Source organism: Crinia signifera, chromosome 1 (genome assembly GCF_055691185.1).
Source record: "Crinia signifera chromosome 1, ASM5569118v1, whole genome shotgun sequence".
Lineage (NCBI taxonomy): Eukaryota > Metazoa > Chordata > Amphibia > Anura > Myobatrachidae > Crinia > Crinia signifera.
The window spans coordinates 291,634,703-291,650,514 of NC_139217.1; the positions used below are offsets into that span (position 1 = coordinate 291,634,703).

Consider the following 15,812-nt stretch of genomic DNA (forward strand, 5'->3'; position numbering starts at 1 on the left):
ATCTCCATGCATTTTTCTTATGCCAGCCCCCTGCCTTTTCCAGGAATATATAATTAGTTGAAAGCATTTACACAAATAAAGACACACCCATGAGCAGACCACCCAACCAGAACACTGGTCACGCCCCCCACATTATTGCGCATAATAGGCCCTTGATCATTTTCAGCTCCAGGCCCATTTAGACCTTAATCTGGCTCTGGCTATGTGGCCCCATTAAGGGCCTCATGGTCCTGGAGCTTACAATGTACAAGGGCTTGTTATGAGAAGTAGAGGAAGGCAGCCCAACACCATGTAGTTGTGTAGACAGAAGCCATACACTATAAGCCAAATGTCTCCCTTAATATATAAAAGTAAAAGAAATGCAACAATGTGTACAATAGAAATGCAATGTCAATACCATGTGACCAGCTGGTGTCATCATGCTATCATGATGATGGGCCTAAGTTTATGTGGAGGCCTGGAGATGCAGCTCCATCTGCCCCATTGATAATCTGGCCCTGTGTGCCCCCATCATTAGTGATGCCGCTATACTATACTTAAGACCTGATTCTGGTTGATTTGGTAAGCTGTGAAGATTGCAGGTTACCGAGTCCCAGAGTGCCCACCCCTTGAAAAACCACCCCCAATCCCTACCGCTGTATCCCTTTGCAACCAAGCACACATCCCCTCGCATGCGCCCGCAGCAAGAGAAATCATTGGATGATCGGCGACCATTGAATGCATTTTTCCGGGCTTGCAAATATGTAATTGGAGACTGACTTACTGTATATTTGCGGGCTCCAGGATGAAGACAGGGCGGGTGGCTGACATCATGTGAAGTCAGCCACCCGCCCCCAGCACAACGAGTCACGGCCACATTTGCATGGGGATGCCCATGAAATGCTGGGAGTTCCTATGTCCCAGCACCGCCACTGCTCCCGACTGTGCAGGTTCACCCACACAGAAGTCCTGCGCATGCGCATTACCTCACCATCAGCCCCCCATGCGAACACATGGGGGACCGATGGAATTAGAATCAGGGCCTTAGTTAGGTCGCTGATAGGGATTTGATAGGGAAGTTACGAGTTATTAAAGTTGTGAATGTCTGTCTCTGGCATACACACCAGCTCAGGGTTTGTGTCTGCAAGAAATAAGGGGACAGATTTTGAAACAAGTGATATTCTTATTAATATTTATTATGAATGATTTACGGTGCACCAGCCAATCACCTCCTAAGTGTCATGGGTTTAAAAAAGACAGAAGCTGATTGGCTGGAGCACCAGTTTTCAATCATACCGAGTGACAACTAAAATATAACTTGTTGATAAATCTTAGTTGTTGTTGCTCCAGTCATACTCCTGCTCCGAGCACAGGTCTGCTGAGTCCTGCCCAGTTTGCTGAGGATGGACTGTTTACCAATCCCGCTCTTCTACTTCAGCATTTATAAAAATACCATTGGTAAATGGGGCCATATTTCCTTTGCTCGCCGGCGAGGGGATGTGTACACTAACAGGAGAAATCATTGGATGGTCGCTTCTGCATTTCCAGGCCAATGCCCAGCATTTTCATGGGGACACCCATAAAATGCTGGGAGTTTCCCTTTCGGCCGCCCCCTTAGTGTGCGAACGCCTCGGCGAGTGTGATACACAGGGGCTCTGCACATGCACATATACGTTCATGTGCAGACCCCCCTCCATTGGACATGGGGCCAAATTTGGACTCAGCCAAACAGGTCTGAATCGGCTCCTTGGTCCTTATTTTCCTCCATAATCGGCACAGCAGCTCCATGCATTACCATATTTTAAATGCCGGAATAAAACATGGTATACGGTAATCAGGTTGAAACAGTAAAGGTCTACATGCATTGGGTCGACCACTGAAGGTCAACATGGCTTCTGTTGACTACTGAACTAGGTCAACATGCCTAAGGTCAACATGGATGGAAGGTCAACACAAGCATTAGGTCAACAATGGCTAGGTCAACCAGTAGCGCACACAGGGGGGTTTCTGAGTACCCAGAAACCCCCCCAGGAGTCTAAGGACCCGAAGCTGAGGGTCCCCTCTTTCCATGGGTAGAAGAATTTTAAAAATCGGCCCTTGGGAACCGGAGATATCTGACTTCAAAGCAGTGGTCCCCATCCAAGCCTGTTAATTGCTCTTCCCAGTCAGATATTTCAGGTTCTGTCTGATTTAGATTTTTTCTGAGGATATATTCCAAAATCTGGGACTCTCCCCCTTTGATGGACGCTAGCAGCTTGTCTCTACTCTTCCCAAAATCAGAGATATCAGCCTTCCAGCAGCTGGTTACTGCTCCAGCTCCACACACCTGGTATGTAGTTTTATATACTCGTTGGCGGATTGCTCTGCCTCCTGAACTCTGATCCCCTAGTCCCCAATACCAATTGGTAGGTGGGATTCTCTAGTTTTTAATTCCATTAAAATCTAATAAATCTATTTCTGGGAACTTATGTATCAGGGCCCCTTCATTCAGACCAATGCCCCTTTCTCTCACCTCATCTCCCACCATCTGTGCAGTAAATGTGTAATTAGTGGCAGAGGCGTAACTAGTAAGGGCCCCCTATTTAGCAACTGATGGTGATAAATGTATGCAAAACATATTAGTTTGACAGCAAAGATGGGTCCCCTTCAGCTCTGGGCCCCATAGCAGCTGCACCCCCTGCTCCTATGGTAGTTACGCCCCTGATTAGTGGAAATTAATGATCCAGGCCCTACATGCTGAGCGGTTGATATAATACCCTCTACCACCTAGGGGGACATCAAAGCTTCCCCCACCCCTACCGCTGGAGGATCGGTAAATGCCCCAATACATTGCTATGTCCAGGGGTCTACACTGCTGTTGATGCCCCTGTATGTATATATATATATATATATATATTATATATTTATATATATATATATATAATTTTTTGGTACTTGTTTCCTAGCACGGCCACAATCTTATGGATCGTGTACCTTTAAGTTAAGGTACACGATCCACACGATGGACCCGATTTCCTTTGAAATCAGGTCCATTTTGCCGGCTAAGGCACAATATCGGGGGCATCGCGTCGGTCGGGACCATTAACATTGGTCCCGACGCGACCGACGCGATGCCCCCAATTTCCCCATAGGCTTCAATGTTAAAATATTTTTTTACATTGAAATCGTGAGGATCGCGTCGGTCTTGTGCCATTATAATGGCACAAGATGAGATGGACTTGATTAAGTCCATCTCACCTTTAAAAAAATGTGAAAAATGTGAAATGGGCCAATATGACCAATTTCACATTATAGATGTCCCCGTCGTCACCCCACGATAGACGCCAACCCGAAGCGTGGCGAGCGCAGCGAGCCCGCGAGGGGCGGCGGTGCGCGTCCTCCGACCTTTTCATTCCCCTACTATCCACTAGGGCGTGGAGTGAGAATAGAATAGTGTGGCGAGCGCAGCGAGCCACCGAGCCCGAAGCGTGGCGAGCGCAGCGAGCCCCGCGAGGGGACGCGGACACCTTCACAGGTAAACGCGTCCCTTCGCGGGCTTCACAGGTATCCGCGTCCCCTCGCGGGGCTCGCTGCGCTCGCCACGCTTCGGGCTCGGTGGCTCGCTGCGCTCGCCACACTATTCTATTCTCACTCCACGCCCTAGTGGATAGTAGGGGAATGAAAAGGTCGGAGGATGCGCACCGCCGCCCCTTGCGGGCTCGCTGCGCTCGCCACGCTTCGGGTTGGCGTCTATCGTGGGGTGGGGTTTACGTCGTTAAATTTGGGGGTCTAGGGAATATTTTACATTGAATCCAATGTAAAATCGGGTCCCAGGGACCCGATTTACATTTCATTCAATCAAAAAATCGGGTCGAAAATCGGGTCGGTCGCGTCGATCGCATCGCATGCGATGCGATCGACCCGATTTTTCCGACACGACCACCCCGATGTAAATCGGTGTGGCCGTGCTAGGAAACAAGTACCAATTTTTTTTTATTATTATTATTATAATTATTATTATTTATATACATTTGGTCTATCTATAATACTTTAACTGACCCGGCATATACTGGGTCACCTAAGTGTCCATCTCCGTGCTTTGCTCCGCCCCTCTGGAAACCCCCTTCTGAAAATCCTGCGTTTGCCACTGAGGTCAACAGTCAAAAGGTCGACATGTTTTTCATGCCCTACCATCCCTTAGGGCGTGAGGGGTGAATAGAATAGTGAGCCAGCATAGCGAGGCACCATGCCCATCCCGACATCAGGGCTGTGACTGTGTTAACATCGGGGACAAAAAAGTGAAAACCCATGTTAACCTTTTTACTGCCGATCTAGCCATTGTCGACCTAATGGTTGTGTCCACCTTTGATCCATGTCAACATTAGGCATACTGTCCTTTTCAGGTGTCTATATAAGCCATGTCAACCTTCAGTGGTTCACCCAATGACCCATACCCTATTACAGATGGGGCAGCTCTCATTAGAGCCGCTCTTGGCGATTCTATCACCAATCACCGCCTTTTCCCATCCGCCAGAAGGGGCGTGCCCGCACAAGATGCTCGTGTGCCCTCCGGCTTCTCCCTGCTGCTCACCCGTCTTGCCCGTTGCCTCCCGCCCCCCCCCCCCCTAATCCGGCCTGCCTCCCTGAAGCGGAGACGGGCAGGGATTCTGCTCCCTGCCGCCAGGTGACTGGGACGCATGAGCATGTGAGATGCTCACGTGTCCCTGCTTCACCAGCCTGCTTCAGCTCCATTCTACCAATAACCCCTTACACACAGTTGCATTGTAAGAGCATTCTTTTATCTCAGATTCCATTGATTGGCAGCTAAATTCAAGAAACATACCCCACCAATGACTTCACAAGCATGAGAAAAAATGCTACCAATAAACACATGTACTTTCATTTTCTACTTTTTTAATGCAAAACAAATGCCACAATACCATAGAGAAAGAGTTACCATTTGCCTACAATATAATCATTTAATGAAATGTGTTAAACTTACATTTGCCAATTAAATTATAACTAAAAACAGACACAACTACAAAACAGAAATCAAAACTAAATTAAATGGAATTCAATTAAATATAAACATCTGCTTTAAAAAAGAAAAAAAAATGATGTAAAATGTAAACATGGTCTTCTTCCTACACAGTTCACATGGAGATATCATTAAAGTAATAGACCGTTGGTATGATCTGGTATGGAAAAAATAGTAAAAAATGCATGCGGGTGTGGATCGTTTGATCGACAGTGTCTAGGTCAACAGTCAATAGATTAACTACTACTGGTCGGCAGGGAGACGGTTGACGCATGAATAAGGTCAACATGCATTAGGTCGACATGATTAAAATGTCGACATAAGAAATAGGTCTGCATGAAAAAGGTCAAAGTGGGAAAGATTGGCACGAGTTTTCACATTTTTATGTAAATGTCGACATGGACACCATATTAGTGTACCGCGTCACCTCGCTGCACTTGGCACACTATTATATTCTCCCTCTATGCCCAATGGGATGGTAAAGTATGGTTTTTAATAAAAAAAAATGAAAAACTCATTTCGACATTTTTTCATGTTGACATTATGCTTGTGTGGAACATTTGACCATGTTGATGTATGTGTCAAACTTATGCTATCATGTATTTGCTCTTAATGTTACTACATCTTAAAAAATATATTGCTAAATAGGAACTTGTTGGGCCTGTAATGCTGTGCGAGTCCAGCAGCCATGACGGATGCCAACCTAATGCATAGAATTTTTTTAAAGCAGTGGTTTTACAAGGCTTGGTATTGCCTGCCCCTCTGAGTTCTGCTGGCATTCTGCATGAACACCAAACTTGCACTGCATTATGTCTGGCCCATTATTGCCTGTTAGAAATCTTAAATGCAATGCAGGGCCAATCAAATATAGGGGGTTATTCTGGTCGTTCGTTCGGACCCCTTCCTTCGCAAGGGGTCTGATGTTGGGCATACAGTATGCACATTTCTGCATGTGTGGATATGCCGGGTGCACGCACTCAAGACTGTGGGTGTGGAAAATGCTGGCTGTTCCCATGGAAATCGCCCGTTGATGTGGGCGCCGTGGCAGGCAGCTGACATCACCGGATGTCAGCTGCCTGCCCACTTCCTTCCACATCATTCAATGGTCAGCCAAAATCGAATGATGTGGGAGTTCCCCCACAGTCTGCAAATGGATGTTTATGTAAAACATAAATTTGCAGCCTGTGCAAGCGTACGTGGTGTGCGAGTGGGGTGGGGGGGGGGGGGGAGGAGGTGTACCGGCATTCGCAGGGCGGCGTCTGGTGGACTCGCAAGGCTGCGAATTTGCAGCCTTGCAAATCAACCAAAATAAGGTCCATAGTGTATAATGGTAACATACATATTGTAATAGAAGAGATAATGGGGCAGAATTAATAACAATTTTTTTTACTAAAACCCATATAAAAAAGGGTGTTTTCACACCCATTTCACATTATTTTAGTATCACCAGAATGCATTAAAGAGCTTTTGGAGCAGTTTTTGTGAAAAAATGTTCTGAATCTTTTAATTTAATTTATTTAATACTTATAAATGGGAAATGCGATCTGGACAAATGTAACAATAGAAAATTGAAAAAGAAAAAATACTGCAGTGAGCCCTGTGATCATAGAGCCTGCTTCAGCTAGTGTAATCACAGGTATGTCTCACGGCGATATTCTTACATCTGCACAGCTTTCTCTGCGCCTAGGTGTAGAAAGCAGTGTAGGGACTGGGCCAGTGTGATCAGCTATGTAATGAAAGAGTAAGCTATTTTATTTAAATATACCTTCGCAGGGATCTGTGATCGGTTCTCTGATGACGGCTGCCAGTTATTGGGGCTCCCAACTGCTCCTGTGATCCCTTGTGCAGCAAAGTGATGCTGCACAATGGCTCACAGCATGGAGCGCCAATCTTCGGTTGATGGGAAGTATGTTCAGGGGTATGGGAGGTGGTAGCAATGGCAATGTTGGGCTGAATCGCATGTGCATTTACTCCCAATATGGCTGCAGAGTAGCATTGCAGGGACAAAGCTTTTTTGCAAGCTCTATCCCTGCATGCAATAATTGATTAATCCATTAATTGATTAATCCATGTGATGTAATCAATTATTGCATTGTGGATTGGGCCAATATTATCACAGCTAATCAAAGGGGAGGCTCCAGAGGAGGAGCTGCAGCACAGTTCAAAATATAAAAAGTGGAGCCACTGGCAGTTGGCGGGGTTCCCCTATTTGAACTTTGAACTGTGCTGCAGCTCCTCCTCTGGAGCCACCACTGGCTCATCTGCATCCTTAGATGTGGGGTTTTCCCCTAATCAGGGCTGCCTTAACAGCACTGTAGACCCTGCGCAAAGCAATGTAATGGTGCCAATAAACGCCCATTTTTGGGAAAATTAAATAAAATTATAACTTGCCCCTGCTATGGTCTCCACATGCTTCCATACAGTAAATGATTGTCAACCATTGTCATGCTACAGGCTGGGGGGGCAGGTATAAAATGATGCCTTGCCACTCTGATTGTGTTACCACCACCTGCCCCAACTTGAAGACCGCTAGAATTATGGGGCCCTGAACAGCTGCCCAGTTTGTCTATGTGTTAAGATGGCCTTGCCACTAATGGCCACTTCTCTCAATGTCCAGATATATAAGGTCACATACTGTAGTACACCCTTGTGCTCTATTAGAATACAAAAAACTGCAATTGTTAAATTAAAATTATATGATTTAGAAAGTTATATGCAATTTTTCATATGAGTACAAACATATAGATAATGCTGTTTGGCCACTCGCTGCCTGTAGCAAACGTTGCTAGCTCATCCCTGTGTTGTGTGATGCTTGAGACTGGCTGTAGCAATGCTCTTTGCCAGCAATGAAGGACAACTAATATTTGGTCATGCACACCTCAAATACTTTTGGTGTTTGGTGATAACAACTTATTAACTCTCTAAGCATTCTTTTATCTGTTTAAAGTTATTTGAACAAGTAATAGTCACTAGAACATTTGCTGCTTTGGTAAGCAATCACTTGAGTGTTATGATGTAGAGTAGACATTATAAATGTCATTTCAACATGTTGACTTTCAACTTAATATATCGAACCCTTAGCATTGATAGTAAGTAAGTAAGTTATAGTGGTACAGTGCCACAATTTATAGAAAGCAAGGAGACACCAGCCGTTTTATTGGATCTCTGAATATTTATTCATTTATTTACAGTTTGTTATATAGCGCAGCAGATTCCGTTGCGATTTACAATAGTAGACAGTGATAAAACAAACTGGGTAACAACAGACAGACTTGGAGGTAGGAGAGCCCTGCTGCAAGCTTACAATCTATAGGGACATAGGAGGGAAACACAAGGACAGGCACCAGTAATAGCATAGCAGTCCCACCAAGTTACAAGTCCAGAAGGGAAGCTATATAATACATAAGTGCCTCAGAGGGTTATGCGTTATGCGTGTAGAACTTAAATATGATAGGCTTGCCTGAAGAGGTGAGTCTTCAGAGAACACTTAAAAGTTTGGAGGCTAGTGGAGAGTCTTATTGTGCGTGGAAGGGCATTCCATAGGGTGGGAGCAGCCTGATAAAAGTCCTGTAATAGTAAATGGGAGCTAGTGATCCGTTTAGAAGAGAGACGCAGATCATGTGCAGAGCGGAGTGGTCGAGATGGGAGATATTTTGTGAAGTAAAGAGCTATATGCTGGTGCAGTATGGTTAATAGCTTTATATGCGAGTAGAAGTGTTTTATATTGAATACGTAAGATACAGGCAACCAATGAAGGGATTGGCAGAGCGGATCAGCAGACGATGAGCGTCTTTCAATTAAGATCAGCCTAGAAGCAGCATTTAAAATGGATTGCAGTGGTGAGAGTCTGTTCTTGGGAAGACCAGTTAGGAGACTATTGCAATAATCAATGTGGGATATAATGAGTGCATGGATAAGAGATTTGGTAGTGTCTTGTGTGCAATAGGGTTGTATTTTGAATATGGTTTTTAGATGCATGTGGGGAAGAAAGGACAGTTCAGAGTCGAGGATGATCTCTAAGCAACGAGCTTGTAGGGTAGGGTAGATTGTCGAGTTGTCAACAGTGATGGAGATATCAGGATGGTAACTGTTCTTAGTTGGCGGGAATATAAGTTTGAGTTGGCGAGAAGACATCCAAGATGAGATGGCAAATAGACATTCAGAGACTCGTCCCAAAACCACTGGTGACAACTCTGGGGTTGATAGATAGATTTGAGTATCATCCGCATATAAGTGATACTGAAATCCGAAAGAGCTGATTAGTTTGCCAAGAGAGGAAGTATAGATTGAGAAAAGCAGAGGACCTAAGACTGAGCCTTGCGGAACTCCGACTGACAGAGGTAGTGAAGAGGAAGTAGAGTCAGAGAAGCGAACACTGAAAGAGCGTTCAGATAGGTAAGATACTATCTCTAGTCCCTCACTAATACAACTTTCAGACATACTCCAAAATCCCAGGTTTTTGCACATGAACGTGCATCAACCCGGGATTTTGGTATGTCTGAAAGGGTCAACCTGGATATTAGAACCCGGGTCTCTGACCCTTCTTTTTACCTGGGTTGAGGTGCCGGGATTTTCGACCCAGGTCGACCCTTTCAGACATAAGAAAAACCTGAATTTTTCAGCAAATTACCAGGTTGAACTGCTTCATCGGCTGCTGTAAGTGTAAAAGGGTGCAGGCTGCACCCGGGGAAATGACCCAACAGAAAAAATGCCAGGTAATTCCCGAGTAGTATGTCTAAAAGGGGTATTATTTACAGGAGCAGTATATGGAGTGAAGGTACAGAGCAGGCTATGCCACTTTGTGCTTCCTGATTACTGTTCACCATAATGGAATGGCCTATTTGAAGCTAGGTTCACCTAGATGGTTTTTCCAGTACACATGAAAAACCTTCATGGTAAAATATTGCAATTCAATCATATCTGACTAGGGGGCAGGACTAAAAGTACAAATCTACCACTGAATTTCATAATTAATCCCTGCCTGCTCAAGATGGACCACAGATCCATGGTATTTATCTAGGCATGGTATAACCAATATGCATGAATGTCAGTTATTCAGTGTTTGGAAGCAAAAGCGCAAATTGTTACTTTCTCCCACACATTACCAGATTTTCTGTACTGATTGACCTGAAATGATTCCTTCATCAGGAGTTGCAAGTCCCACTGTGAAAGAATGGTACCTTTAAAACAAGTTGATAAAAAGATTTCTAGTAGCTTCCGCACTCTAGATAAGCGTTCGGGTGCTTTTTTGAATATCTGAAATGATTTGAGATTTCTCCCAGTTTAGGAAACTAGTTATTACCCCCCAAAATATTGTCTACCGCTAAGTAGTGTACCACTGCCATGAAAGCACTTATTATATGTATAAAAAACTGACTACAGTAACAATAATATAAGTTATTTAAAAGGAAGTCAGTGCAGAACACGCAGGTCATTACATTTTACACTAATTGTATACAATATTCATAATATAATAACTGAAATGAAAGAAAGACAAGCATTATACATGGTATACGTTCAATGTTTTTACATGTGGCTGTCCCTGTAGCAGCGACTCGGCAATGGAGACCCAGGCACTGAGGTACTAATGAGCTCTCTCCCTAGCAATCGGCCTCTCCCAGTACATACTTATAACACTGGGCTGCAGCTACAGACACTGAAGTGCCAGACACATTCTGCAAGAACACAGGATTGATTCAATTGGCATCATGTGCTGATTTCAGGGTCCTTTGACCTGTCTGGGTCTCACAGCAGACTAGACTTTTTTTGCAGTAACACTTCTCTTGTCTATTGGCTGTCTGCTCATAAATATGGAGAATGGCTTCTCTGCCTCTTTCCCCCTCCTCTAGGCAGGCTACTTCACACTATCACTATGCAACCCCCTCCTCCCTATCCTATTTCTCCTAGCCACAAGGAGGAAGCCAAGAGCTGATCTTCCCAAGTGAGAGAGAGAGAGAGAGAAAGAAACAGGGGTACAGTAAGGGAAAGTTAAAGCCAGGATCAGCAGTAAAGGACATAACAGGGGCAGGCATGGGGAGTCTTGTTTAAGATCTACATGATTTCTCCTAAATAGGTTTCTAAAGCAGGATCATGAACACAGACATTGAGCAGCATTGTAGAAGATTTATGTATGGGGCATTCCACATGAATAACCAATTATGTGATAGGCATACAGTATGTATGTGTGTGTATGTACAATTATGTGATAGGCATACAGTATATATCATGTGTGGTCACTGTTACACCAGTGTTACCAATGCTTATTGAAAATCAGATTTATTTGTACTGTGCAAGCTAGGATTCGTACAAGAAGCAATGGAGAGGAAGAAAAAGAGAAAAAGTGGGCGAAGGGGAGAAAGAAAGTAGAGAGAGAGTGAGTGAGAGAGAGAAAGAGAGAGAGAGAGAGAGAGAGAGAGAGAGAGAGAGAGAGAGAGAGAGAGAGAGAGAGAGAGAGAGAGAGAGAGAGAGAGAGAGAGAGAGAGAGAGAGAGAAAGGATATTTGAAGCGAGAGCAGGAATGTAATATTTACAGGAGGGGAGTGACTGCAGAAGGAGACCGAGAGTAGGGAGGATGGAGGGGGAGCTCTAGGAGTAGGTGGGAGGGCTGTGACAGCTGGAGTGTAGACGGGGGAGCTGGCTGAATAGGGAGGAGAAGGGAAGGTGGGAAGGGTGAATAGGGAGCCGCCGCCTTCCCGTCCAATCAGCAAGAGGTGGAACTCGTCCAAGTGCAGAACCGGGTCTGCTATGAGCTGCCTGATGTGCAGAGCAGAGCCAGACTGACAGGGGGGCCAGGGAGACACACAGGGGAAAGAGAGGAAAAACCCTGCCAACAGCACTCACAGACCAGCCCAGCTCCAAAAAAACGGGATCAGCCTCTCCTGGACCGCGTTCAAGTCAGCCCAGCACAGCCACCCTCCAGGAGTGCAGGATTGCAAGTACAGCTAGGCACAGCAGGCACTCAGGCAGCTCACACTGCCTTGTACTTTGACTTCATCACCCTGCCAAGACTATTTTCTTCCGGCTCTGCTTCTTATTCCTTACACGTATTTATATAAAACCATCGCATGAACAAACCGCAAACACATCAGCCCACATAAGACTTGCAGTCACTCCTGGGAATTAGATTTGAAAATTAAAACAAAATAAACAAACAAAACAAAACAAAAAAAAAGCCCTGCCAGAGACATTAGCTGTCACCTAAGAAATGTGAAGCCACCGCGCCTGTGCTGTGCTCAGATTACAGGATCCCTTTAATTTAATGCAATACAGTGCAATGGTATGTGATTTGGACATTTTAAAAGCTGCTATTATAATTTGCCTTACGTCTCCCGGTTGGGTTTCAAAAGTACTGTATATATATATAGGATGATATTTGGCTTGTGGGTGCAGGCGGCCGGTTAGCATGCTATGCTGGCATGCTGCCATACTTATGAAGGGTGCAGGTCGTGGTTCCTGGTCAGCAGGCTGCTGCTGCTGCTGTGTGTTGGGACAGTAGGGGGGGTGACATGTTACAATCCCTGTAATAACCTTTCTTCCTGAATATTTTAATGACATAACTTGTTGTGGGATGAGCTAGAAGTGCCGGTTGTTTGTCTTCTGCTTCTTTGGCAGCATGTGGATGTGGGTCATACGTCTCTGCCAGCAATCAGTGGATGGAGCTTGCGTCCAAGAGTGCTGAACTTGGCAACTATCCTGCCGCAAGTCTTCCTCCTCATTCTGGCAGACACCTAGCAGCTGAGCGCTGCAAGGGATAAGAGCACATGTAACTTGGCTATAGATTGGAACAAGAGGCCCCTTTTTTTGTACAGCACTTGTATTTTCCATCAGTTTTACTGCACTTTTAGGTATTTTTAGTTGCAATTTGCTTTTGTTTTTGCTATTACTTTAGGTTTCCATTTAAAAAAAAAAACTTAACAAAGGGTCTCTGTTTATCATAGGCATTTTTGTCAGTAATTTATCATATTTAATATCTCCATCCGTTTACGTCCTGCTGTTCCAACGTAAGTAGACATGGTTCTTATTATGATAGTCTTAAGATTGCATGAACATAAACTTATATCCTTGTTTAACCCCAACTACAGTAGTTTGTTTAGAGATCTGGTTGATGTCACTGTTTATTGTAGCACAGTGCTTCCTACTGTATAGTATGGGAAGGTGTGGTTTCTTTATCTCAAAGTAATTCCTTCCATAGTAGCCACTGTGTCATAAATATCACTGATAACCACTGCAAATAGGTGCAATATTCACAATATTAAAGGGCCAACTTAAAAATGAGAGTAGTAAATACATTCAGATACCTGTGTGTAAAAGTTTCAATACCTTGGTAGAAGTGATATGTTTTATAATTAACATTGGCATATATTGTCATTTTCAGACTTCAGATAGATTGCACTATCAATGAACAGGACGTTTACAGTATGTAGGAAAACATTTCCCTCCACAATCACAACTTTATCTTATCTCCTATGCTTTAAGGTCTGGCGACCTTCTGAAACATATATGCATTATATATATATATATATATATATATATATATATATATATATATATATTTGTAACTTTTAAGTCATTTCTCCATCTTGTTTTATGCTCAATGACCATTTGGGAGTTTTAACAAGCTTTCTTAGAAAGTCTTTGTGACTGAGTTACCAACAGAATGTTGCTGTTTAGGTTGTAGCACTGGAGTTGTGCTGATCCTACATAAAGTGTGTGTTCTGTTTGGTCAATGGCTAAGCCTGCTATTTCCTGTCTCTATAATCTTAGGTATGTGAATTCCCAATACATCAATTCCACCCTCCTCTGCAGCCCTATGCCTCAGAATGTAACTTAGTTATGGTTCATGCAAATTTGTACCTATTGTTCTTAATCCATATTTGCAATAGTGATGTACTCTTGGTGGTTTATGTTTGATAGCCTGGCTTGCCTGTACATTCTGGGAACAGGATGCCTTCTGCTCTACACCTGTTAGGCATTCTGCAGGTTACCATGCTGCTCACTGAGGATAAAAGATTCATGCTGCATTACACTGTAATTCTCTTGCAGGTGTTGCATATAAATCCAGTGATTTGTATTTCAGTTCTCGAGCAGAAATGTTTAGGTTTAATTACATTATAGGGGGTATTTATCAAACTGAGGACAGAACTAAAATACCAGCCAATCAGCTTCTGCCTTACATTGTACATGCTGTTTTTGAAAAATGACAGATACAGAATGAACTGATTGGTTGGAACTTTATTTCTCACAATTGTATCACATTCCAAGCTACGCGTTTATCACTGCTGCCTGTTTTAAATACAACATGGAACATTATATGCCTAACTGTATATATGTCTATATCAACTTGTCACATTCCTCTATTGGATATGTTTTGTGAAGTGAGGTGCTTTCTCCATAGTATATTTTTCTATCAATGATATGGGGGTGGGGGGGGGGGCAATATTTCTCAATGTTCAGAGAGAGTTAAAATTGGGAGTGTTAAAGTACCAGCCAATCAGTTTCTGTGTTTGAAAAATGACAGCTAAGAACTGATTTGTAAGTAATTTATCTCTTACGATTTTATCTCTAGCTAAACTTTGATAAATACCCTCCATGCACTTTGTTTTCTGCATTTGACTTTATTTCAACTCTTCCAGTGTAGGGGTTGTTCCCATTTATTATAACTATGTGGCCATTTATCAAGAGATCCTTTGGCAATTGTCTGGAAGGTAGGGCCAACAAAAGAGCCTTGTGTGGCTGCATCCGGCCCCCGGACTGCCAGTTGAACAATCCTTGAGCCTTTTCATTTGCATTTCCTCTATCCTAGCTCAGCACAACATAACTGAACCCATATCTGGTAATAGGTTATTATACTTTGCTAGGTAAACACCTTGATCATCTAAAGATACTGGTGTATATATAACCATGGGCTTTATATATGTAATATTGTACACTTTGTAATATATGCCACTTATTTGTATTTGTTAGTTATTATTGCTGCTGAGTTCTAGAAGTAACTTCTTGAATTGTTGCAAAAACTATATTATCTAATGTTTATATTACATAACACACTATCAGTAAATATTTTGGAAGTCCCCATGGGGGGTCATAGGGTTGACACTATAAATGTCGACATACAGTAGGTCCACCACTAAAGGTCAACAGGTCATAAGAAATAGGTCAACATAGTTAAGGACGACAGGGTCAGAAGGTTGACACAAGCATTAGGTTGACAATGGGAATGTTGACAGTCAAAATGTCGACATGAGTTTTTCACATTTATGTCGACATGGACACTGTATCAGTGTACCATTTTCCCTTGCAAGGCGCATTGCACTCACTATGCTTCGTACACTTCGTTCACTATGCAAACATGATATTCTCCCGCCATGCCCTAGTGGATGGTAGGGTATGAAATACTGCCTGTTTTGTGAGGAAAAAAAACATGAAAAACTCATGTCAATCATGCCAATCTTCCCATTGTTTACCTAATGCTTAGGTCAACCTTTCCGACCCTTAGCCATGTCAACCTATTTCATGTGTCGACCTAAGCCTGGTCGACCTTTAATGGTCATCTAATGTATGTCGACCATCATAGTCTTGAGGTAGCGGCCGTATCCCATCCCTGTGTGGATGTAAAAGCTCACAATGTATACTTCCCTCCCAACAATATGAATACAAGCTTACTAGCAACCAGTACTAATAACCTGAGTGTAAATACAGTGTTTCCATTGTCTTATCAAATTCCTAAGTATACATAGGTGATCTCTTGACAGGACCTCAGTCATGGCTCCATGTGTGTTTGACCCTGACTGGAATTGTGTTAGCTGAAAAGCTCAGGT

At 43.5% G+C, this 15,812-nt stretch overlaps 1 protein-coding gene across 5 annotated transcripts in view; it reads left to right on the forward strand.

The window, feature by feature from the left end:
• The window catches only part of NFIB (nuclear factor I B), a 370,296-nt gene that overhangs the window by 146,506 nt on the left and 207,978 nt on the right, over window positions 1-15,812 (forward strand). Inside the window, exon 1 of one of the 5 annotated variants that reach the window (XM_083185922.1) lies at window positions 11,702-12,271. The exons of the other annotated variants lie outside the window; for them this stretch is intronic. Coding sequence (XP_083042048.1) covers window positions 12,254-12,271 — 18 coding nt within the window. The 5' untranslated portion in view covers window positions 11,702-12,253. Of the gene's footprint in view, window positions 1-11,701; window positions 12,272-15,812 lie in introns of those variants that run through there. 5 annotated transcript variants of the gene reach the window in all.